Source organism: Phocoena sinus, chromosome 7, assembly GCF_008692025.1.
Source record: "Phocoena sinus isolate mPhoSin1 chromosome 7, mPhoSin1.pri, whole genome shotgun sequence".
NCBI lineage: Eukaryota > Metazoa > Chordata > Mammalia > Artiodactyla > Phocoenidae > Phocoena > Phocoena sinus.
The window spans coordinates 55290382-55315991 of NC_045769.1; the positions used below are offsets into that span (position 1 = coordinate 55290382).

General features: G+C 35.5%; 1 protein-coding gene across 1 annotated transcript in view; it reads left to right on the plus strand.

The window, feature by feature from the left end:
- Positions 1-25610, plus strand: part of TTN (titin) — a 281733-nt gene that overhangs the window by 144425 nt on the left and 111698 nt on the right. Inside the window, 24 exon segments of the mRNA XM_032637061.1 lie at positions 6256-6339; positions 6451-6534; positions 6618-6701; positions 7736-7819; positions 8315-8398; positions 9646-9729; positions 9863-9946; positions 10080-10163; positions 10293-10376; positions 10510-10587; positions 10991-11074; positions 11546-11635; positions 11907-11984; positions 14953-15066; positions 16416-16484; positions 18871-18951; positions 19854-19925; positions 20553-20645; positions 21296-21358; positions 21705-21794; positions 23601-23651; positions 24211-24612; positions 24786-25064; positions 25307-25582. Of these exon segments, the coding sequence (XP_032492952.1) occupies positions 6256-6339; positions 6451-6534; positions 6618-6701; positions 7736-7819; positions 8315-8398; positions 9646-9729; positions 9863-9946; positions 10080-10163; positions 10293-10376; positions 10510-10587; positions 10991-11074; positions 11546-11635; positions 11907-11984; positions 14953-15066; positions 16416-16484; positions 18871-18951; positions 19854-19925; positions 20553-20645; positions 21296-21358; positions 21705-21794; positions 23601-23651; positions 24211-24612; positions 24786-25064; positions 25307-25582 (2676 nt within the window).

Genomic DNA, 25610 nt, shown 5'->3' on the forward strand with positions numbered 1-25610 from the left:
ATTCGCCACTAATACAAAACTCCCTTTTATTCGTTTATTATGAGAAGAAAGAGAGAGAGATTGTTCTCCCCTCAACGCCACAAAATGGCTGAATTATGTAAACTTCAATTTATGTCCCATAACATAATCCTCCCTTTTGTGACTACCCTCTGGGAACACAGGCCTGAGCCTAAAAGTTGGTTTTATTTGTATTGATCCTCTTCTTAAGCAATATTTAAATATTGACCCCCCCAACTTCTTTTTCAAAAATAATTCATTTTGGAGGCTATTTTCAAGTAGCTCTGGAAACAAATAAACATGTTCCAAGTGACAATAGAAAATGATGTTGTATCCAAAGGGCAAAGTCCTTCTAATATGACAAATCAACAACTCATCAACAAGTCCGTCTAGAGAGGTGCATTGATTGTGTGTTTAGATGACTTATAATTTGGGGATTTTTGACATTCTCCTTGTTAGATGTCCCTTTTTGTCTTGATATTTTACACCCAATGATGCAATTTTTTAAAATAAAACAAATATCTTTAAAGCACCTGAAGTACCCAAGAAAATTGTTCCAGAAGAAAAAGTTCGTGAAGCTGTTCCTAAAAAGCCTGAAGTTCCACCAGCTAAAGGTATACACTGATACTAATCACAACATGAAATAACTCTATGTTTAGTTATTCATGGTTTAAAGTGAATGTGAGTGATGTAAATATTTGTCTTTTGTTTCGTTATATTCTTAATATCTTATATTTGGTATTTATTACAATTAATATACTAATATCTTTGAAGTTCCTGAGGTGCCTAAGAAAAGTATTCAAGAAGAAATATCACCCATAGTTCTTTCTGAAGATGCAACAATGTACAGTGAGTGTAGAAAAACTGGTGGTTCTCTTTGGTTCATCTGTGTTTGTCTTCATAGCTTTTAAAAGTAAATATACTAATATCTTGTAAAATCCTAACATGCCAAAAATATTCGGCTAAAATTAGACAATTTGAATGACTATTAGCTTCAGACAAGTTATATTTCCTCACCAATTTAAAAAATAAAGAGTCCTGTACGTATACCGTTGCCCAATTTTAGAAAAGTCATTTGTCTTGTTGAATTTGTCATTGTCTTGTTAACCTGTTCTGTGTACAAATGTCTTCTGCTTTTCAGCAATTCATTTCCTCAGACCATAAGGCAACTTTCTTTAACTTGATGATAATATTTTACTTGGATATGTAGAATCAAAATACTTCAGCATTATATTTTTTACTCTTTGCAACAATCGTTGTAAACATTTTGGCAGTGCTATTCAAATACCCATAGATTTACAAGGCCATTAGAACCTCAAAAGAATTCTCAAGCCATTTTTGGTTTTGCCTTCATGCAAAATTATAATGAATTAATTTGAAGAGTAAAATAATATGAGTAAAAAAATATTCTGAATAGAATACTGTTTAATAATCTGAATAGTGAAAATGCCAGCAGTCAAGATATCCTTCCATTTATTTGAATGTAAAATTTAAATACAATTTTTGTCACCCTATAATAATAGGTTTGGATAAAAATATATGATGACTCCCACCTTTGAATACCCTTTCTATACTTGAGTTTGCTTATTATTATCAGCCAGTCTTCCTTTCTGAAATCTGGAGAAATCTTTATTTTTCAGTTGCCTTATTTTCCAAATATTTAATCATTCTTATTTTTCTTTTCTTCTTCCAATCTCTGAATAGTTTTCACATTCATATTGAATATGAAGCCATAGACTAGATTTGGTTTGAAAATATAGATAACTAGTTTCCTGGAACAGGAAAAGACTTGGATGAATTTCCAGTAAGTCAAATATTGGAGAATTCTTGATGTGCAACTCAACATCAACCCTGTTCCTTAAGAAAAAAAATCCATAAAAATTAAAAACAATAGGGAAATTTTACCAGTATCTTTCTGCAGACAAAGTAAAAGAATTATATACTAGTCCCTGACCAATGAATTCCTCAGTTTTACCGTCATGATCATAAAGAAATGCTGAAAAGTCCTATATCATAAAACTGGGAATGAGGCTTTTTCCTAGCCAGTGTGTTATTGTCACTAACTTGGATCTGTGTAGTACTAGTCATTTGAGTTATCGATGTGTATTATGTATTATGTTTTTCTTAACACTATTCTTCATCCACCTTGAAATGCCTCTAATTGTATAAATACTAACATCTTTAAAGTTTATGAAGTATCTGAAGAATCATCTCCAGAAGAAAAAGTACTTGTGACTCATCCTCAAAGGACAAAAACCAAAGTAGCAAAAGGTATATAATACCAATGACCCAGTGAAGAAAATTTATTTTTGGATCATTTTAAAAGCTCAGTACTTTTCTTCAGCATTTATAAATATAACTATACTCATATCTTTTAAGTGCCTGAACCACCCAAGAAAGTTGTTCCAGAGGACAAGATATATGTGACTATTCCTAAAAAGAGAGGAACACCAGCAACTAAAGGTACATTCCAACAACATCAAACTTGGATGAATATCTTTGGCTTCAAGACTCAAAAATTGCGTGTTATATAATCTACTGTTTTTATAACTTCTAAGTGTAAACCTACTAATATCTTTAAAGAGCCTGATACAACCAGAGAAGTATTTCCAGAGGTGGAGTTACCTGAGGCTGTTCCCAATATTCCAGAGCATCTTCCAACTGAAGGTATAATTCTTAGTTGCGAAAATCTAAATAAGAAAACCTTTCTTCATCAGTCTGCAAAATGTGTTCACGGCTTTGTGTAGATTTTCATGACCTCTAATGCTAAAATACTAATATCTTTAGTGTCCCTAATGTACCCAAGACAAGGAACTATCTATGACTTGCTCCTAAAAAGTCAAATCCCACTCATATAATGAATAAACATTAGAACAAAAATAAAATTTCTAATTAAAGGTTATAATATCTGCTAATATCCCTAACTTTCTTTGTAAGTCATATCTTCATGTCTTTGCCTTTCTCAATTAAAAAATACTAATATCTTTAAAGAGTTGGAAGTCTCCAAGGAAGATGTTCCAGAGAGACAACCTCCTGTTACCAAAAGAAGAAAAATACCACCACCAAAAGGTACAAGCCAGAAGAAGGTTGACTTTCTTATCTCATGACTGTAGTTGTACTCACCACATGTAAAAATAGTAATACCTCTAAAGCTCCAGATGCTACCAGGGAGATCACTTCAGAGAAGTGGGTCCCCCAAAGTAGCAGCTCGACTGGGTATATACATGTCCCCATGAGTCATAAGGGGGAAAAGTCCATAACTTTATACACATGGAGATGCTTGGGCTATAAATTTTATCTAGGAGCCCTCCAGGGAAAAAAAAATATATATATATATAATGTGCAGATGTGACCCAGATGGAAATAGCTATTGCTGTTTCCTTAAAAAATAAAATTCAGACTAGCTAGAAAAAAAAATCTATATGAGAGATCACCTATAACATTTATATCCCTGAAACTAGACTGAATAGGCACACCCCACAGTGCTCTAAAGCAGAAATCAGTGCCGTAAAATGACAGAGGTGCTTGGCTGTAGACTATAGGTTAGTACTTCAAACACTCCATGGGGTTGAAATTCCAGGATATAATACAACTACCTGTTGAATTGCTCTTCTATTAAAATAAACTTACTACCAAAAACAAGCGCATAATTTTGAAATAACTGAATTCCCCTAAGACTTAAATATCATAAAAATATTTTTAGAAAACCATGACTTAAAGAAAATAAAATATTAAATTCACTGTGGAACTGTTCTATCTGTAATATCATCTCTACCCGAGAGCCTTCTAAAACCAGGGCAGTTAAAACCAAAACCAGTTAAAGTTGGAATTCTGCCCTGAATATTTATTTGCTCCTCTCATTGTCTTTTATTTTTAAAGAGTCCTACATTTTCTCATGTTGAATATTTTCAGATAAATCAACAGATGAGAATGTTTTAAAACATCTCCAAAAATTCGTCACAATACCCATGATATTCTGTAATTTAAAGAATATCTGAACATTTTGACAATATTTTCTCTGTCTGAAATATTTTAGTTGTTCTCCTTCCTCCTTTACTTGAAAAACAATCACCTTTTTAAAGTGCCTAAGGGACTTCCCTCGGGGTCCAGTGGTTAAGACTCCATGCTTCCACTGCAGGGAACATGGGTTCGATCCCCTGGTCAGGGAACTCAGATCCTGCAAGCCGCTTGATGCAGCCAAAAATAAAATAAAATAAAGTGCCTAAGGTGAGGGTACAAAATAAAGCCAATCCAGGTAAGGAGCTGTTTTATCCTCTTCGAGCTAATAGCAAAAGGTACATTGTTAATTATTTAAAAATCAGTTTTTTTCACTTAAAGGTAAATTTTTATCTCAGTTCCTATGTATCTACCATTCAAAGAAATAAAATTACTAATATTGAGAGTGCCTGAGGTGACCAAGAAAACAGCTCCCGATAATCAAGTATTCATACTTTTACCAAAGAATCAGATTTGGGGAGCAGGGAGGTCACCCAGTCTGTGACATTCCTGTAGGTGGGGTTTTGACTAAAACTCTTCATTGCTCTTCATCACTCTGAAGTACAATGAATTCATATTTTAAAGTGCTTGAATCACCTCAAGAAGTTGTCCCTGTAAAGGAAATACTCATACCTGCTCCCCCTGAAATTGAAACACCTTCCACTAAAGGTATCACTCATTCTATCATTCCTTCCTTCATTTATTTAACAAATGCCTACTATGTGCATGGTGCTGGGGAGCTGGGGAATAATAAACAAAGACAAGATTTGATTCCTTCCTTCAAGACTTTGTACCTCATCCAGTTCTTGAAGGAAGCACCCTTGTAGACATAAAAGTCACTTTGGTTCAGTTAATGTCATTAATGTCTCCACTGATCCCTTGACCTCTAAGTATAATATAATACTAATATCTTCAAAGTAGCTGAAGCTGTGCGAGAAGTTGCTCCTGAAATGAAAGTATCTGAGGATGTTCCTAAAGAGGCAGAACCTCCACCTGTGAAAGGCACCTGTCACCTCTGAACAGATACTGAAGAAATTGTCTGTCTTCGGTTCTTAAAACTATGTGTTTCTAATGTTCTTCCTAACTCCTAAATGTAAATATACTAATATCTTTAAAGCACCAGAAGCTCCACAAGAAGTTCCCTCTCAAAAGAAAATATGTGTGACTGTTCCTATCAAAACAGAAAACCCTCCTATTAAAAGTGTTCATTCAACAAATACTGCATAAGGAGGGTCTACAGGGTCATAGGACATCCACTAGTTGCTGGAGAAGGGTGAGCCCATCTTCTCAAGGATGCTGCTAATCCCATTCAACTTAGTTGATTGGTGGGGCAAGGGGAGAATAGGCAGAGAAGAAACTTCTAAAAAACTACATTTGCTAACATATTGTGGTTATTGTTTTCATTAATCATTTTAACTCCTAAATGTGAAATACTAATGTCTTTAAAGTGCCTGAAGCTGCTCAAGAAGGTGTTCCTGCAAAAAGAGTTCCTTCCAAAAAAAGAGAACCTCCATCAGTTAAAGGTACAAGTCCCCATGCCGTCAAGTTCAAGAAGAAATAGCTCCTGTAGTCTTTGAAAATATTTTGCTGTTCCTACTGATCTTTGCAACACTAAATGTTAAAATACTGATTTCTTAAAGTGCCTGAAGCTCCCCAAGAAATTTTCCCTGAAAAGAAAACATATGTGGTTCGTCACGAGATGACTGAAGCCCTTCCTGATGAAGGTATATGTTGCTGGAAGCTTAGACGTTTGGAAAAATGTCTTTTCCTGTATAAATGTATTTCCTGTTTGTATTGATTCTTGTAGCTCCTAAACGTAAAAATATTAATATCTTTAAAGTGCCTGAGGTGCCCGAAGAAGTTGTCTGGGAAAAGAAAGTGCATGCTCCCCAAAAGCCTGAAGTTTTATCTGTCAAAGGTACATCCTAACAACCCCTCAGGAGGGAATAGAGAGGGCTATGGAAAGAACTGCCTTGCTAGCCTTGAAAGTGCTTTTGCTGTGTAAATGTGATTCTTGTCTGTGTTGATCCTCATGACTCAAATGTAAATGTACTAATATCTTCAAAGTGCCTGAGGCTCCCAAAGAGGTTTTCCCTGAAAAGAAAGCACCAGTGGCACCTCCTAAAAAGCCAGAAGTCCCACCTGTTACAGGTATTTGTCACAAACCTTAGGCCTAAAAAGGCATAGCTCTTCAGCTCTTGAAAGTAATTTGTTCCAGTGATCTCATAACTGCTAAATGTAATTTTACTAATATCTTTTAAGTGCCTGAGGCTCCCAAGGAAGTTGTCCCTGAAAAGAAGGTGCCTGTGATGCCTCCTAAAAAGCCACAAGTCCCACCTGTTACAGGTAGCTGTCACTCACCTTGGATTTAAGAAGATAAAACTCTTCTGCTCTCAAAAACATTTTGATCTAGTGGTCTCATAACTCCTAAATGTAATTTTACTAATATCTCTTAAGTGCCTGAGGCTCCCAAGGAAGTTGTCCCTGAAAAGAAGGTGCCTGTTATGGCTCCTGAAAAGCCAGAAGTCCCACCAGCCAAAGGTAGCCACCTCCATGTTGCTATGTTTGACACTGTCTGTTTGTCTTTACTCTGGCTAATCATGAAAATACTACTCTCTTGAAAGTACCGGAGGTGCCAAAGGCAGCTGTCCCAGAAAAGAAGGTGCGTGAAGCTATTCCTCCCAAACCGGAAAGTCCTCCCCCAGCAGGTAATGACAATGCTGTACATACCAGGGAGAAAAATAACTGCTATTTTAGCTAGAAAAAAATGATATGTATAAATCCCAGTACATAAAGGCGATATAATTCTAAAGAAAGAAGAGTTGTCAGTAATCGAATATATCTTGGTGTATGATTGCATGATATAGTCGTTCATTATTTCCACCTTTTCTAAACACAAATTACCAATATTTTTTAAGTGCCTGAGGTGCCGCCAAAGGAAGCCATCCCTGAGAAGAAAGTGCCTGTGGCTCCTCCTAAAAAGCCAGAAGCTCTACCTGCTAAAGGTATTTATCCTTCCGTGTTGTTGGTCTCCTGTTTTGGGGACTGGGAAAAAGTGTTTAGAAGTGTCCGCCAGTTTCATAAATGATACTTGCTTGGGCAAATGTGTTGTCGATATTCCCATTTTATAGTTTCAACTAATAGATACTAATATCTTCAAAGTTCCTGAAGTTCCTAAAGAAGTTGTACCTGAAAAGAAAGTGGCTGTACCCAAAAAACCAGAAGTCCCACCTGCTAAAGGTATTTATTCCCACTGCTGTGTTAAGAATATATATTGTCTTGTCCTCTTCATGAATATTGTAACATATGCCTACACTGTTCCCAAATTCTAAAAATGCTGATATCTTTCAAATACCTAAAGCTGCTCAAGAAGTTGTCCCAGAAAAGAAAGTTCCCGAGGCACCGCCCAAAAAACCGGAAGTCCCACCAGTTTCAGGTATTTTTCACCCCAGTCTTTATTCTATAGAAGAAATGCCACCTCTGCTCTTGGAAATACTTTTAGTCCATTGATCTCTTTAAGCTAAGCATAAAACTACTAATATCTTTTAAGTGCCTGAAGTTCCTCAAGAAATTGTCCCTGAAAAGAAAGCACCAGTGGTACCTCCTAAACAGCTGGAAGCCCCACCTATTACAGGTACCTGTCATTCACCTTAGATTTAAGAAGATAAAACTCTTCTCTTGAAAATATTTTGTTCTAGTGGTCACATAGCTACTAGATGTAAATTTACTAATATCTTTTAAGTACCTGAGGCTCCAAAAGAAGTTGTCCCTGAAAAGAAAGTACCTGTGATGCCTCCTAAAAAGCCAAAAGTCTCACCTGTTACAGGTATTTGTCATGAACCTTAGGGTTAAAAAGACATAACTCTTTTGTTCTTGAAAATGTTTGTTCCATTGGTCTCATAATTACTAAATGTAATTTTACTAATATCTTTTAAGTGCCCGAGGCTCCCAAGGAAGTTGTCCCTGAAAAGGTGCCTGTGATGCCTCCTAAAAAGCCAGAAGTCCTACCTGTTACAGGTAGCTGTCACTCACCTTAGATTTAAGAAGATAAAACTCTTCTGCTCTCGAAAACATTTTGATCTAGTGGTCACATAACTTCAAATGTAATTTTATTAATATCTTTTAAGTGCCTGAGGCTCCCAAGGTAATTGTCCCTGAGAAGAAAGTACCTGTGATGCCTCCTAAAAAGCCAGAAGTCCCACCTGTTACAGGTATTTGTCATGAACCTTAGGCTTAGAAAGGCATAGTTCTTCTGCTCTTGAAAATGTTTGTTCCAGTGATCTCATAACTACTAAATGTAATTTTACTAATATCTCTTAAGTGCCCGAAGCTCCCAAGGAAGTTGTCCCTGAAAAGAAGGTGCCTGTGATGCCTCCTAAAAAGCCAGAAGTCCCACCTGCTGAAGGTATTTGTCACTGATCTTAGGCTTAAAAAGACATAACTCTTCTTCTCTGGAAAATATTTGTTCCAGTGATCTTATAACTCCTAAGTATAATTTACTAATATCTTTTAAGTGCCTGAGGTTCCCAAGGAAGTTGTCCCTGAAAAGAAAGCACCAGTGGCACCTCCTAAAAAGCCAGAAGTCCTACCTCTTCCAGGTATTTGTCACAAACCTTAGGCCTAAAAAGGCATAGCTCTTCTGCTCTTGAAAGTAATTTGTTCCAGTGATCTCATAACTTCTAAGTGTAATTTTACTAATATCTTTTAAGTGCCTGAGGCTCTCAAGGAAGTTGTCCCTGAAAAGAAGGTGCCTGTGATGCCTCCTAAAAAGCCAGAAGTCCCACCTGCTGAAGGTATTTGTCACTGATCTTAGGCTTAAAAAGACATAACTCTTCTTCTCTGGAAAATATTTGTTCCAGTGATCTTATAACTCCTAAGTATAATTTACTAATATCTTTTAAGTGCCTGAGGTTCCCAAAGAAGTTGTCCCTGAAAAGAAAGCACCAGTGGCACCTCCTAAAAAGCCAGAAGTCCTACCTCTTCCAGGTATTTGTCACAAACCTTAGGCCTAAAAAGGCATAGCTCTTCTGCTCTTGAAAGTAATTTGTTCCAGTGATCTCATAACTTCTAAGTATAATTTTACTAATATCTTTTAAGTGCCTGAGGCTCCCAAGGAAGTTGTCCCTGAAAAGAAGGTGCCTGTGATGCCTCCTAAAAAGCCAGAAGTCCCACCTGCTGAAGGTATTTGTCACTGATCTTAGGCTTAAAAAGACATAACTCTTCTTCTCTGGAAAATATTTGTTCCAGTGATCTTATAACTCCTAAGTATAATTTACTAATATCTTTTAAGTGCCTGAGACTCCCAAGGAAGTTGTCCCTGAAAAGAAGGTGCCTGTGATGCCTCCTAAAAAGCCACAAGTCCCACCTGTTACAGGTAGCTGTCACTCACCTTGGATTTAAGAAGATAAAACTCTTCTGCTCTTGAAAACATTTTGCTCTCATGGTCTCATAACTCCTAAATGTAATTTTACTAATATCTCTTAAGTGCCTGAGGCTCCCAAGGAAGTTGTCCCTGAGAAGAAAGTACATGTGATGCCTCCTAAAAAGCCAGAAGTCCCACCAGCCAAAGGTAGCCACCTCCATGTTGCTATGTTTGACACTGTCTGTTTGTCTTTACTCTGGCTAATCATGAAAATACTAATCTCTTTAAAGTACCTGAGGTGCCAAAGGCAGCTGTCCCAGAAAAGAAGGTGCGTGAAGCTATTCCTCCCAAACCGGAAAGTCCTCCCCCAGCAGGTAATCATGAAACTCTCCAAACCAGTATTTTTAAAAAGAAAAACTCTCTTCTTAGTGCTGTAAAAATCTTTTTGCAAAATATTTCATATACTTTAGTCAATTCTAGCATTAAAATGAGCTTGTGTCTTTAAAGTGCATGAGGAGCCTGAGGAAACTGTCTCAGAAGAGCCTCCAGCTGAAGTCGTGGAAGAGCCAGAGCCTGTTCCTCCTCCAAAAGGTACTGGCCAGCTGCTGGGTTGCCTTTGCCAATCTTAGCTCTTCTTGTCACGAAACTTCTAGGCATTATGGGCTTTTCTCTTGTTTCTCACTCCTCTTCACTGATTCTAAAACATAAATTCTAATATCTTTAGTGACCGTGCCACCTAAGAAACCTGTCCCAGAAAAGAAACCACCTGCCGTCATTGCCCAGAAACCTGAACCACCACCAGTGAAAGGTATTTCCCACTGCCACTGCTTCCTACAGAAAAATGTCTGTCGTTAAAAAGCTATGTTCTGCTGCTCCGCTTAATGATTTCCGTATGTCATTGAAACTATGAGCTAATAACTACTAATGTCTTTTAAAGTGCCCGAGGTGCCCAAGGAAGTTGTTCCTGAAAAGAAAGTGCCTCCAGTGGTTCCCAAAAAACCAGAAGTCCCACCTGCTAAAGGTACTCGTAACTGTCCACTGTTTCATGGAGGTGGATACAGCCTTTATCTCTTGAAAAGTGTTTTGCTCTGTGTAAATGTGATGAGCATTTACAAATGATTCTTCATAATGTTAAAATACTAATATCTTTTAAGTGCCTGAAGTTCCAAAAGAAGTCCTTGCAGAAAAGAAAGTAGCTGTTCCCAAAAAGCCCGAAGTCTCACCAGCTAAAGGTACATGTTACTAATGAGATTCTGTAGAAAAGCACTCACTCTTGGTCTCAAAAGTCACTTACTATAGGAAACCCTTTTGTTTGTCAAACATCTTATATTAACAACTACAAACCTACTATACTGGATGTTTAGGGTTTTAAATGTTTTTAAATAGCATCACTAAAAAAAAAAACTGGTACATCTGTTATAAGTATTAGAAGAGTTTACTAACATGGTTTTGTTAATCTTAATAGGCTACATTGTCTTCCCACTATGTGGATCCAAGAACAGATCACTGGCCTAATCGTGAATTTTGTTCTTGGATCTCTCCCTGGGTTATTTGAACTAGATGTGAACTAGATATGGTATAAATTTCATGTATTTCTCAACTACCCAGAAGTAAAACCAACTCATATCTTTTAAGTGCCAGAGGTACCAAAGAAACCTGTCTTAGAAGAGAAACCAGTCGTCCCTGTTCCCGAGAAAGTAGAGTCCCCTCCTCCAGAAGGTATAGGTAATGCCATTTATGAGCTTACCACTTATGACTGTTTTTAATTTAAGCTTTGTTCCTCTTCTTTTCTAATTCAGTATCTCTTGGCCATTTTCTGTCCTTTAATTATTTGTCTTACTTCACTATTCTTAATTAGCTCCAATCTCAAATCTAGTTTGGGTCATCAGTCAGCGGTATCTACACTGGCCATCATAAGGTGTTTCAACAAAGCTTCTCTAACGCACACAAAGTAGGACAGGAAAACTAATGACTATAAATGACATTAAACACCAAAAGGGCTTTTCAAGCATTCAAATCAATAGAAACAGAAATCAGTCAAACAAGATGGATTTCATCTTAACAAAAACAAGAAACGATATTAATAGAAACAAGGGAAGAAATCAAGATGACTATTTATTGTGTGTTGCATTTTATGCATTTTAGAATATTGTTCCATACATTCAACTAAAATTAACTATATCTTTAAAGTATATGAAGAACCTGTAGAAATTGCTCCTGAAGAGGAAGAGCCAGTTCCTGTTGCAGAAGAGAAGGAACCAGAAGCCCCACCTCCGGCAGGTACAAGACAGGATTCACTGAATGGGAAAATACATCATTTGATTTTTATGTCTATTATATATCTTATTTAAGGTAAAATCTGTCTTCTGTCTCCTTCCTTAACATTTGACCTCATTGGCAAGAACAGAAGTCAATTGCACACATAAAACTTTTGTCCTACAGAGTTTAACAACGTGCATAGCAAAGAAATGTGTGATCTTTTTTATTTATTCATAGCATTAAACTTTTCATTGTAATCATCTGACTCTAAAAGAAATTCCTATCTTTCAAGTGCCTGAAGAGCCCAAGAAGATTGTTCCAGAGAAGAAAGTTCCTGTCATCAAAAAAGCAGAACCTCCACCACCTAAAGGTACTTACAGTAAAATAAATATTTACTTCATTTTTGTGTGCTGTCTAAAACTTGACATTCTTTCCTTATTTTGTATTGTGCTGTATCGTGTGTTGAACTGTTATCTGTATGTTACAGTGCTGAACAGACTTGTCAAGTTTATGTGTACATATTGCATCTTGCAATTTTATATTATTAAACGCTACTAATATCTTTAAAGTACCTGAGATGGCAAAGAAAGTTGTCCCAGTGAAGAAAGTCCCAACTGTTAAGAAGCCAGAAACACCAGAAGTTAAAGGTATTCACACAATCATTGACATCATAATTTTGTTTAAAGTACTCTGATATCTTAAACTGGAATCCAATAAGTTGTCTTCATTGTTAGGGACAAAAATGTCCTTAGTTTGCTTTCATTAATTTTAATTGCTGCTCTGTTAATTATAGTTTCTTTATTCTTAACATTTTTTTCAATGTCTTTAAATATTCTTTTAAAAATAAAACTAATATCTTCAAAGTGTCTGAGCTGCCCAAGAAACTTGTTCCGGTAAAGAAGGAACCTGTGCCTGTTACCAAAAAACCAGAAGTCCGGCGAGAAAAAGGTACCTACCATGAAGAAGAAAATATGTATTTCTCTGAATGCTGTCTGCACATCTTGATAGTAGTTCTTAGAGCAAAAATTACTGAAGTATAAGTATATGCAAAAACAAATTTTACAGAAAAAAAGGGGGAAATAATGAAGACAAAGAGAGAAAATGAGACAGACAAGTAGGAGAAATCCAGCCTATCCTGAGAGATAAGGCTGGATATAAAGATGACAGTCACATTTTGGAGTTCTTTGAATGCCAGTATAAGGCATGTACTTTAGTCTGTGGGCAATAGGAAGCTTCAGCGGTGTATAAATGAAAAGGAGTTGGGCTTCAGATAACTGGCAGCAGTTCAAACTCTTAGAAAAGGATGATAATAGGAAAGAGCCACTGCAGTTACTTAAGGTCTTCAAAAATTGGACAAGATCAGTGGTGATAGAGATGGAAAAGGAGATTGGATATAAGAGAGGTGGAGATTGAGTTGGTGTCTATTCTCAAAGCAATTAGGGAAATAGAGGAGCCCAAGATGATTGTAAGGGTTGAAGCTAAGCCATGAGGATGGTTCATTGGGTCCCCAAGCTAAATTAATATTAGAAAGAAGATAGTAAATATATTGTCCACTTTTCAAGTATGGAAGTTGGGGACATGCATCTGGAACTTAGGAAGGAGATCAGGGCTGGAGATGTAGATCTAGAAGTTATCACCATGGAAATAAGAGTTGAGAGTGCAGGAGTGATTGCTCAAAGAATGTAGAGCCAATTTTTCAAAGCATCAAAGTAGACCAGTGGAGAACATCTACACTTAAGGGTACACAGAGGAAGAGAAATAAATGAAGAAGGCTGCAAAGACTCATTTATAAAAAAGGGTGCCTTGCCTCCAAAGCCAGTTTCCCCACAGAGTCTTATAAGATGAAGTACTTTCCCATGTATTCTTTGCCTGCTCTTTGCAGTATCTTACACACCTTCTAAATTCTTAATAGTAAACAAAACCAATATCTTTAAAGTGCCTGAAGTTCCCAAGGAAGTCATCACAGAAGAGAAAGTGTCAGTTCCTACCCCTGAAGAACCAGAAGCTCCACCCGTCCAAGGTACATGACTGCTCTATAAATCTTGGAAAGATGACAGTTGTCTTCATCATCTTGCTTTGGTTGTAGATGGATCATTTGTATTTATCTGTTGTCTGTCTTATGTAGTGAAATTATTGGTATCTTTGAAGTCTTCTGAAGAATATGTTATAACGTGTAACTAAGTTGATATGTTGAAACTTAGCAGTTGCAGTATTCTATTCTGAATTCAGTCTAAAATATTAAACACTGTGTTTTTTAAGTTGAAGAGTCTCCTGAGGAAATAATATATGAAGAAAGAGCATCCATAACCATTGGTAGAAAAGTGACTCCCCCTGTTGAAGGTAGATATATATTATATAAATATAATTTTTTTTAAATCTCTTGAAAACTCCTGTTAGAAATACAAAAGTATTTATAGGGTAACATTCCTTCTTGAAATTTTATATAAAAGCATTCTAGCACATGTTTGACTGCTTTGTTTTTCAAATCATTATACTTCTTTTGAAGTAGAATCTTTGATTATTCTTGATGGTAATTATAAATTCTAAAAGATACAGTTTACTGAGACAACACTGGAATAATTGTATTGGATCCTCAAATGATAACCCAACGTCAGATATTAAAAGTCATCTCATTTGCCATCAACATACATCAGATAGTCAGTAGAAAGCTTGAGTATAAGAAAATAGAAATCTTACCTCTTTTTCTATGTAAGTGAATTTGTGTATTTTTGCTTTTGTGACTGTCATCTTTGCATCTATGTGAAATTTCTATGAGTCTTTGTGAAGAACTTTATATTAGTCTCTTATCCTTTGTCACCATTCTTTAAAGAACGTGAAATTGAAAAGTATGTTAAGCCTGAAGAACCTGAACCTGAACCACAGCCTGAAGAAATACCAGTACAAGGTACTCAGTTAATTGGGCTTAAGTCTTCATCACCATATTCTTCATCTGATACATATGTGTTTTGCGTTGTTCTACGTGTGCAGTACGTCTCTTTGCACCTGTATGTAAGATATTCTGTTTTAAATGTGCATCTCAGTCTTATGTATTCATGTGATTTGTACTATTTATTTCACATCAATGTGGCTTATATGGATGCTTCCTTTGTTGTTTTTATTAGTGCCTGTGCCGTATTTCTCATTATCTATGTACAGTGTTGATATTCTTATATTTTATGCTGGACACTTTTACGTTTTATGTTGGATACCAATAATATGTATCCAAAAAAGCAAACTTTTTACTTCATAAATATACCAAAATTTCTACTGAATATACTGTATATCTACATACCAATTAACATATTCCTATACTAATACTCCTGAAATACTCTTTTAAGAACCTGAACCTGAAAAGAAGGTTATTGAGAAACCAAAACCCAAACCAAAGCCCCCAGCTCCTCCTCCAGCTCCACCTAAGGAAGACCTGAAGGAGAAAATGTTCCAGCTTAAAGGTATAAAATGCCACTTCCAAAGTTTTATTAACCTGCTCCAATCTTCTATCCAGACATCTGAAGTGTTGCTTGCAAGAAATGTATTTTTAAAAGATGTACTTTCGGACATGATCAATCTGTGGGAATTCCTTAGAGACCTGTGTTTTATGCTGCCCTGGGTGCCTTGTTGGGCCATGCCTGCTGCCCCAAGAGTCAGAAAGTACACCATTGTTAGCTTCATCCTGGCCATCTCAATCCAGGGGCTGTCCAACTAACTTTCTCATGCAGAGTCGGGTGAAAGGATTTTCTGATTTCAAAGCGTGGTTGCTCTGCATATCTTTGGGATCTTGTGCATGTGGAATGTAGAAGAAAACTCTGCAAGATATTTTTAATTTTGCAGTAGCAAATTTATACAAAAGCCAAAACTTTGTTCTTAAAGAATGACATATGCTTTAAAATATACTATAGATAATATATTTATGGCATCCAATAGCTGATGTGTTCATAAACCATGAAAGGAAGGTATATGAACGCTCTGGCACTGCTTCCCCACTTTTTTTTTTTTTTTTTGCAACTTAATAAAAACCCAATTGTGTTCCCTGGTTGTCCTCACCATATCTAGAAAGATACATTTGATATCCAGCATCTCTTCCCATTGTTAAACTTCCTTTCTTTCTCTTTGCATTTAGGTTTCTCTTTGAATTGATTCAACATTACTTAATTTTTTAAATAGCATCTTTAAAAGCTGAAATAAACTAGCAAAATCATATTATTCTTTTTATTTCAACAAAATGTTGTCTTATTTGTGGTGTCATGAGATTTCATGAGATTTCCCAATCTAAAATAATCTAGATATAATCTTAGGTGAGCAATTTTCCCATACTCACCTACACATGTACACAAAGCCAGAATTTTCCATGGTAAGACTTCTTTCTTGCCTCTCTACAACCCTCTTGGCCTGTAGGAGAAGCTTCTGGCATTTTTAATCAGACATGGAAAAAGTGATCACTTCTTAAAAGGCTACACATCTGTTGGTTAATATATTCCATGAGGACACACACTTAAATACATTTCCCTTCATGTAAAATTTATATGCAAAGGAAGATTTCTTCCTCCTGCAAAGAACAAAAATTATCTTCCTTCTCAGCCAGACTTTAACTTACTACTCAAGTTTGGAGTAAAACTGCAATCTGTTTTCATGGTTTGAACGCTTCTTGTATGTTCTTCAGTGGCTGTTTGTTCTTGGCTGTTATTAATGCTTTTGAGTTATAAGCAAAGCCTGGTTTTGATTCTTAGAGCACGTATTTAATCATTTGCTTCAGATAAGACTAAATAAACAAATAATGAAAGTAAGATCATCTTCTTTAAAGCTATTTCAAAGAAGAAAGTTCCTGAAAAACCTGAGGCTCTGGAAGCAGTGGAGCTTACACCTCTGAAAGGTATTTCAGTCTAGAAAACGCTCATATGCAGTATCCCTTCATCTGACTGCTCCTCCTGCTTTCTAGAATGTTCTTCTTCTTTCCTTTTTTAAAATAATCAGAGTAGTCTCATTGATTTCTTGTATTTTTGTAGCTTTTATGGTCCTGGTTCATGAGTATTACTTTCTTTGTCTCCCATCAATTTCATACATTCCTGAGTAGATGTTTTTTCCTTTGTCTCATCTACATATGTCTTCTTGAATTTTCCTAAACTCAGAAATATTAAATTTTACTGCTTAGCTGACATTAATATCAGGACATGTCTTAGATTAAAATGCTTTGCAATTTCACCTGAACAACAATATTTTAGCCAGTGTTATAAGCGCTAAAAATAAGCCCTGTTCTTCTATACTATTAAGGTGATTCATAGGGATTTCCTTGTGGCTTTCCTATCTCTTTTTTCTCATGGACTCCAAGACATTCTTTCAGGTGTACAGATCTCATGTTGTAGGGCAATTTCATTATCACTGCAGGTCATTTTTTCAAAATTTATTTCTCTTTAAACAATATTTTTCCCTATCTAAACTTAGACCCTAAAGGAAAATAAATGAATCATAAAACATCTATTAAAATTAAAATTGTGAACTTTTCCAGTAAGTATGGTGGGTAACCAGTGTTCTGTTTAATTAACACATCCAGACTCATAAGTTGAATCTGTTCTTGTTTCACTCTGGAATTTTGGAAAAATCACCCATCTGAATGTATATTTCCTGATTTATAAAATGGAGATTACAAAATAATATTACTATGGATGTTAACCAGTAAAGGATTATTACAAAGCCACGCAAATATTAAAATGACATGTAATGACATATAATGACTTTAAAAGTAATAACTACAATGGCGTGTTCTACACCTGAGTCTCATATGTCAGTAAGATCTTAAAAATAAAATAATAATGTGGAAAAACAAATACAAAGATATATTTTCACTATATCCATTAAATAAGAAAAGGATATTATGCCATTCCAACTTATGTTAATTAAATGCATGGGCATCTCCAGTTTGATCAATGAAAATTGATTACATTACGAATATTGGTAACTTGAAAATAGTATCAAAGGCCAGCAAAATTTATCATGGATAAAAAAATTTAATGTTTAACTGTGAAATTTTACTTAAAATATCAGTACTTGACAGAAAAAAGTCATTATTTAAAGTGAAATATTTACATATTTCCCTTCTGCATGTTTAAAATTTGAAGTAAGAGACAGGCATGGCTGTGTTTTCACATAAAACAAAAACTTTTTAATGAATTGCAAATGTCTTTTTTAAAGCACCAAATGGGAAATTTAGAAATAGCTAAGAATTCAGATTGTAGGTGTGTGAGCAAATATAATGTTACATGATACAAATAAATAATGCTTTAAATTAGATTTTTTTTTTTTTTTCGCGGTACGTGGGCCTCTCACTGTTGTGGCCTCTCCCGTTGCGGAGCACAGGCTCCGGATGCTCAGGCTCAGCAGCCATGGCTCACGGGCCCAGCCGCTCCGCGGCATGTGGGATCTTCCCGGACCAAGGCACGAACCCGTGTCCCCTGCATCTGCAGGCGGACTCTCAACCACTGCGCCACCAGGGAAGCCCTAAATTAGATTTTAATTGACATTAGTAGAGAGGTAAAATGGTTCAGTAATCAGTAAGTGTTTCTCTTTTTTTTTTCCCATTCAAAACCATTAGGGCTACAGTAGTAATAGGAGGCTGCTGTATATAGTATCATCTGCCATGCTTGATATCCACTAAAGATGGGATTAATTTGGAATTCCTTGGGTCCGTTTTAGTTTAAATTCAAGAACATTTTCTTATTCATTAAAAATAAGCTCTAACACCAGCTTTCAAATTCTATAGTTCTATAATTTCAGGTTAGTATTAGTTCAAAAAGGGAACCTTAAGAAAGGATGCTTCTTAAGAAACTTATCAAACTCCAGATACTTTTGGTTTCTTCTCTCATCAGTGGAGAAGATTGAATAATGTCACTAACACCTACTATAGTTGATGGTCGGGGAGATATCAGAGTAGATTTGGGCAATCTACAATTGCAGATTGGGGCAAAGATGCTGTCAAGAACCTTGTATTTGATGAAAGATTCATAAAATCAATATAGACACTTTTAAGATGAATGAATATATTTGCCTGTAGTTAATGCAACTGAATTTCATCACAAGGTTATATAGATGTTTGCAGAGGAAACAACTTGAAGTGTATTCTTTGCTTTCAAATTCTGTGATATTTATACGTAACAAAAATTATTACTTATACAGTAGTTACTAGTTTTGAAAGAGACATTTTTCTTGTTGAAATTTACTTTTTATATGAATTCACTTCAAAATTTAAATCATATTCTTTTAAGTGCTTGGAGGTGAAAAGAAAGTTCGCAAATTACTTCCTGAACCTAAACCTCAACCAAAGGAAGAAGCTGTTCTCAAAAGCGGTATAGTATTTTTCAACTGTTATATCAGCTTCAAATACACACACAAAAAGGACTTGAAAGCTTACAAAATGTTTCTGTCCTTTGGTTTTCTTTTAACTTAGATTCCCAATTTATCAAAATTCATTTGTAGTTGTATTGAAAATTAAATGTAATCATTTCCATCTTTTTAAAAGAAGACAAATTTTGTGAGCAGAGTATCTTGAAATTTACAACATTAATAGACATGACTAAATTGATAATATTCTAAACTAATGACTGTAGCTGCCATTTTCATAATCAAATTATGTAGTAAAATACACTAAACCTCTTAAATACTCTAAATTACACCAAACTATTTAAGCCTAAACTCAGCATTCAGTTTTAAAAAGTGTAACACAGGATTACCACAACTAATAAATAACATTTTCTAAAAACTGAACTTTTTTTTGACTTACAAAATATTAAAGAATTAGAAACAAGATATTTGAATGAAGAATCAAATTCTAACATTTTCTTCACATACAATTACTTATTTCTAGGCTACATTTCTTTGACCAACTCCACTTCAGTAAACTTTATACTTACTTAAATGCTTCTTTTCTCATTAAATTATGACATTGGATTGTGATTAGAATTTGTTGCTATTCAAATTATTCATTTTGTGTTTGGGTCATTCCTACCAGGGATTTAACTCTGAACAGACTATCTACATAGATATAAAGTGACTCTGAGTGTTGTTTTAATTAACGTAACAACCTTTGATTTTTTTTTAAGCATTTTTAGTGTAAATACCAAGTTCCCAGGTGCACTAGGTTGCATGCTTTTCACTTTCTTTGCTTTGTACATTATTTGCATTTGTCAAATGTATTCAACATCTTCATTTGTTTGTCTTGGTTTACATATAAATATTTTTGTCTTTTAAGTTCTAAGAAAGAGACCTGAAGAAGAACCTAAAGAAGAACGTAAAGAAGTAGAAAAAATTAAAAAACCTGCAGGTAGGAATCTCAGTAACAATTTGTGAAATTACCTTTTAACAAAATGGACATTTAACAAAAAGTTTATCTTGTAAACATAAACGGATTTAAATATAAATGTAGCTTCATATTTCATGTGTCACATAGTCTATGTTTTCCATTGTCTGCTTCCTGTTTAAATATTTTTATAGTACTCAAATATATTCATGCATTTCCCTGCACTTCATTATTATTATTATTTTGTCACTTAAGTTTTCCAGTAGAAACAGTTGTGAAATAATCAAGTTGGCTGCAAAATGACTTCATGGGAAGGTGTCAGAAATGTTTCATAAAATTTGGGGGCTTTTAAGGGGGCTGATTTTTATCATTCGCCTAGTCACAAAGAGTATATTTGGAACTATTTTGAATCGATTTAGAAAGGGAGAGATAATGGAGTTGGGAGGCAAGTATAGGTGAAATAAAAGAAAGAAAAATAAATTGAAGCAGAGTCAAGAAGAGAAAATAGAAATTAATTGATAGAATATAAGGGTTTTTTTAAGCCATCAATAGAGCTTTTGAAAAAAGTTTGATCTGATTATTTCAGATCAGTTGATTTCGAAGGATTCAAATCCTAAAATAACGCTAGAAAATCATCTTATTATCTTAAAGTGCCAGAACCACCTCCAAAAGCTGTTGAAGAGGTTGAAGCACCTCCAGCTACTGTTAGCAAAAGGGAAAGGAAAGTTCCTGAACCAGCAAAAGGTACAAACTTTCTGGCATTTTCTTAGTTGTCTCTAAAAATACAAATATGCATCAATTAAAATATCATTACACTGGCATTGAGATTTGAACACATGACCTTGACCTGCTCATCTCATCCAGCTTAATTTTCTTTACCATTGCACTCTCATGTGCAATTGCCTCATGTCCACCCATTTGTTAAATTTTTTTTTTTTGCGGTACGTGGGCCTCTCACTGCTGTGGCCTCTCCCGTTGCGGAGCACAGGCTCCGGACGCGCAGGCTCAGCGGCCGTAGCTCACGGGCCCAGCCGCTCCGCGGCATGTGGGATCTTCCCAGACCGGGGCACGAACCCGTGTCCCCTGCATCGGCAGGCGGACTCTCAACCACTGCGCCACCAGGGAAGCCCCAATTACTAAGTTTTAAAAACTAAAACAATTGTATTTATGGGCAATGAGATGAAAAACATTAGAACCAGTAAAACTGCCTTACTATATTTTCTAAGTATTTTGTTTAAAATGCAAAATAAACTTGGAGTATTTGATTTGGTGACTATATGTGTACAAGTTCTAATACCTTCCAAGATATGTTAAACATGCCCAATTTTGGTCTGACTTTGTGAAAAACTTCAAAAATACTGTGATAATCTGCTTATTACTGTGAATTGTTTTAGTGCCTGAAATTAAGCCAGCAATACCTCTCACTGCACCTGAACCAAAACCAAAGCCTGAACCAGGTAAGCAAGCTTATCCTCAATGTCGACAGCATCTTCCTTCCTGTTTCACACAATTAATGTGTAGCTAATAAGAAAAAGGGAGTAAAGCCCGCATGCATCAAATGATTTCTAATGTCCCAATGTATTATTAGATTATAATGCTATATTTTATTTAATATAATGTTACATATATTCAAATATATTATTATATTGTACATAGATTTTATTACAGTTAGGATATATTGTTCTCTGAAAAAACCAGTTATTAGGAGATTTTAAAGTTACATCAGAGAAGGCAAATAGGCCACCAAATGATGTTTTAGGAAGTGACAAAGGATACATTAATGCAATGGACATCTTTCTACAGAAGTGAAAATAATCAAACCACCTCCTTTGGAGCCCACACCAGCCCCTATCGCTGCCCCAGTGACGGTGCCAGTCGCTGGAGAGAAAGCAGGTACTTATTCTGTGGTTTTCTTTTTGCTGGTTTGTTTTGATGGCTTAATAAAAACTTCGTTAAAAATCAAGCTCTCTTTTTGTTGAAACATAGGCGTCATTTCAATTGTGGGAGCTTATATAAATTCTCAATTAAATTTTCTTCAGCTGCTAATCTATAGCAACCTAATCTCTCACCCATGGCTGCCTATTGTGTTTCAATTGAAATGTGCATTCCTGCAAAAGACCATTTCTTTATATGCTTTTGAGATTAAGTAATGAATATGTTCAGTGCTGATGAAAATTAAGATGTACGGATACTCTCTAAGGACATACATATAGGAATCCCATGGAGATTCAAATTTCCCATATGCCCTGCAGGAATCATTTCTCATTTTTTAAAAAGATTGCATTTTGGGCTAATGAAAAAGTTCTGGAAATGGATAGTGTTGAGAGTTGCATAATATTGTGAATGTACTTAATGCGACTGAATTAAGTTGCATTAAAAATGGTTAAGATGGTACATTTTATGGTTAAAATGGCAAATTTTATGTTAGGTGTATTTTACCACAATGAACAGGAGAAAAAAACAGGACTGCATAGTTCAGCCTTTAAATCTATATAAGAATTTAGATCAATAATAATTTTCTTAAATGTACTAACTCAGTGATACAGCTGTCTCAGGTACAAACAAAATACTTATTATTGTACATGAACTATTAGTAGTTCATCACTTAGGTGATAATCTCAAAACCAAAAATGATTTGACATGTATTGATCATTGATAAATACACGTCCTAACTATTTGATCTTTGGCTACTTCCTTCATCTCTTTACATTTTAATTTCCTAGTCTGTAAAATCAGAATAATAACTATAACTACCTACTAGGATTATTGTGAGGATTAAATATATGCAAAGCACTTAGCACAGTGCTTGGTACATAGTAAGCCCTATAGAAGTATATGGGTTTTTATTGTGTTTAATAACATGAGACAATATACTATGTTCTTCTGGCTGTAGTTTAATTTTAATATTTATATTAACATATTTTGTCACTGATATTTGTGGTTTGGGCGTTATTCTTTTAAGCTTTTGTGATTTCTATGTGATAACTTTAATTAGTTCAGAAAAAGACGATAACTGCCATTGAGATGATTAAGTATGTGTAAAACTATAGCTTTTCTCACATCCCCAGGGCCTGACACTAGGGAATTGATTCTACAGTTTATACTGCCCCTGAGTGAACTGAATTAAACTCTAAGTGTAGGAACTGTCTTGGTTCTGCCTTAGTTCATTGTCTAATTAAGGTAAATCTTCAAAGGAATCCATGCATTTGTAGAACATAGACCCTTTCTTTTTCCTTAGTCTTCTCCGGATTTATCTGCCCAACTTAATAAAGAAAGCCCTTTAGTAACTTCTGGGTCATTTCCCTTTTGCCTACATTGATTCCTTGTTGACAAAAACGTATTTCCTTGGTTCACATAACCAGCACATACCTAAACATATAAAATACTTTACATAGCTAGGCAAGAATAAAACTCTTTTTCACAAGGAAAGAGTAAGCCTTCCAGAAATGGGAGAAGAATTACTTGCTGAAAGTAATTTTTTAATCCTAAAAACATTGGCAATTTAGCTTGGTCACATCATTCTCAGAATATGCCTTCTTGGAAATATCCACATATTCTCCATGGAAGTCATATAAATCTAACTTTTTTGTTACGCATTAATATTTATAATAAAGAGCATGATTCATCCCACGTGGTTTACTACTAAGCATGAAATAAGTCTGAAAATTGTTTAAATGCTGAGTTTTATTTTTATTTCAGAAGCCAAAGCACCGAAAGAGGAGGCTGCCAAGCCAAAAGTTCCCATTGCAGGTAAGATTCATTTCCCTGTACCTGAATTGTAACCTTTCACTCTGGGAAACTTTACATTCAAGGGAAACTCTCTGTACGAGGGGGAAAAAATTCAAAATTTACATCAATCTTTATGACTTCTAATTGATTCTGCACAAACTAGTATGTCTTCTGATATTGCAACTAATATACCTCTAATATTATTCAAGTGGGTAATACATATATAAAATATATACTTTAGCATAATAAACCCTATAAGTTCCTAGTTTCATTCTTCATATACATGATACTTATACATGACAGATAAAATACTTAGACGCTAATCTGGACATTATATATTTGGCTTTAAAACTTGAGAAAACGAAGAGCGTTTATTATTCATGGATTCCTTATGCCACCTCATTTTCTTTCTGAAAGAAAGCAGGATAACTTCAATTGACCTTTCAGTTGCCTAGTCTTTAATTTTCTCTTCTTGTCTTCTGGTCGCTCTATCACTGGTTTCATCCAGCAGACAGCCAGATATGCACTTTCTGACCCTTACGGAAAAGCCAATTCAACTTTTAATTTTATTTTGAATTAGGTGTAGCCAAAAAGACTCCTTCACCAATAGAAGCTGAAAGGAGAAAGTTAAGACCAGGAAGTGGTGGAGAGAAACCGCCTGCCGAAGCTCCGTTCACCTACCAGCTGAAGGCTGTGCCACTGAAGTTTGTGAAAGAAATCAAAGACATTGTTTTGACTGAAGCAGAGTCAGTTGGCTCTTCTGCAATCTTTGAGTGTTTAGTCTCCCCCTCCACTGCAGTTACAAGCTGGATGAAAGATGGTAGCAATATCCGTGAGAGCCCAAAGCACAGATTCATCGCTGATGGGAAAGACAGAAAGCTGCATATCATTGATGTTCAGCTTTCTGATGCTGGCGAATACACCTGTGTTTTACGTCTGGGAAATAAGGAAAAGACCTCCACTGCGAAACTGATTGTCGAAGGTAATTTCCAGTCTTATGAATATGGTCTGTATTAAACTTTAACACAGTAAACCTCAATAGCAAATTTTACTGTCATTTTGGACAAAACCTCTTATCTCCAAGCTTTATTTCATTGAAAATATTGTACGTATTGAAAAGTCTCTGCAGATTCTTAATACCACAATTCTCCACAGAACTTCCTGTGCGTTTTGTAAAAACGCTTGAAGAGGAAGTCACAGTGGTCAAAGGACAGCCATTGTACTTGAGCTGCGAGTTAAATAAAGAACGTGATGTGGTCTGGAGGAAGGATGGCAAGATTGTGGTGGAGAAACCCGGCAAAATCGTGCCCAGCATCATTGGCTTGATGCGGGCCCTGACCATCAATGATGCAGATGACTCCGATGCAGGGACGTACACAGTGACTGTGGAAAATGCCGACAACCTGGAGTGCTCATCCTGCGTGAAAGTAGTAGGTTAGTACTTTGCTGGGAAATTTAGTTCTACTTATATTAAGAAAAGAGAAGAGAGAATTTTATTTCCCAGTATCAGGATATCAGTAGTCTTATGCCTTATCTAAGGGGGGGGAATATCAAATCATAACAGATTAATCATGTCCAGTTTCGAGAATTTTTTCCTATTTCTGAAATTTACTAAGGAAGTTATTTATATTACTTGTTCAGATCATAATTATCTTTCTGACCTCACTGTCATACAGAAGTCATTAGAGACTGGCTGGTGAAACCCATCCGAGATCAGCATGTGAAACCCAAGGGGACAGCTGTTTTCACCTGTGTCATAGCAAAGGATACTCCAAACATTAAGTGGTTCAAAGGATATGATGAAATCCCCTTGGAACCAACTGATAAGACTGAGATAGTAAGAGATGGAAATCATATACACCTCAAAATTAAGAATGCTATGCCAGAAGATATTGATGAATATTCAGTGGAAATTGAAGGGAAAAGATGCTCTGCAAAGCTGACACTTGGAGGTATAAAAATCTTACCTTTTATTCTCAA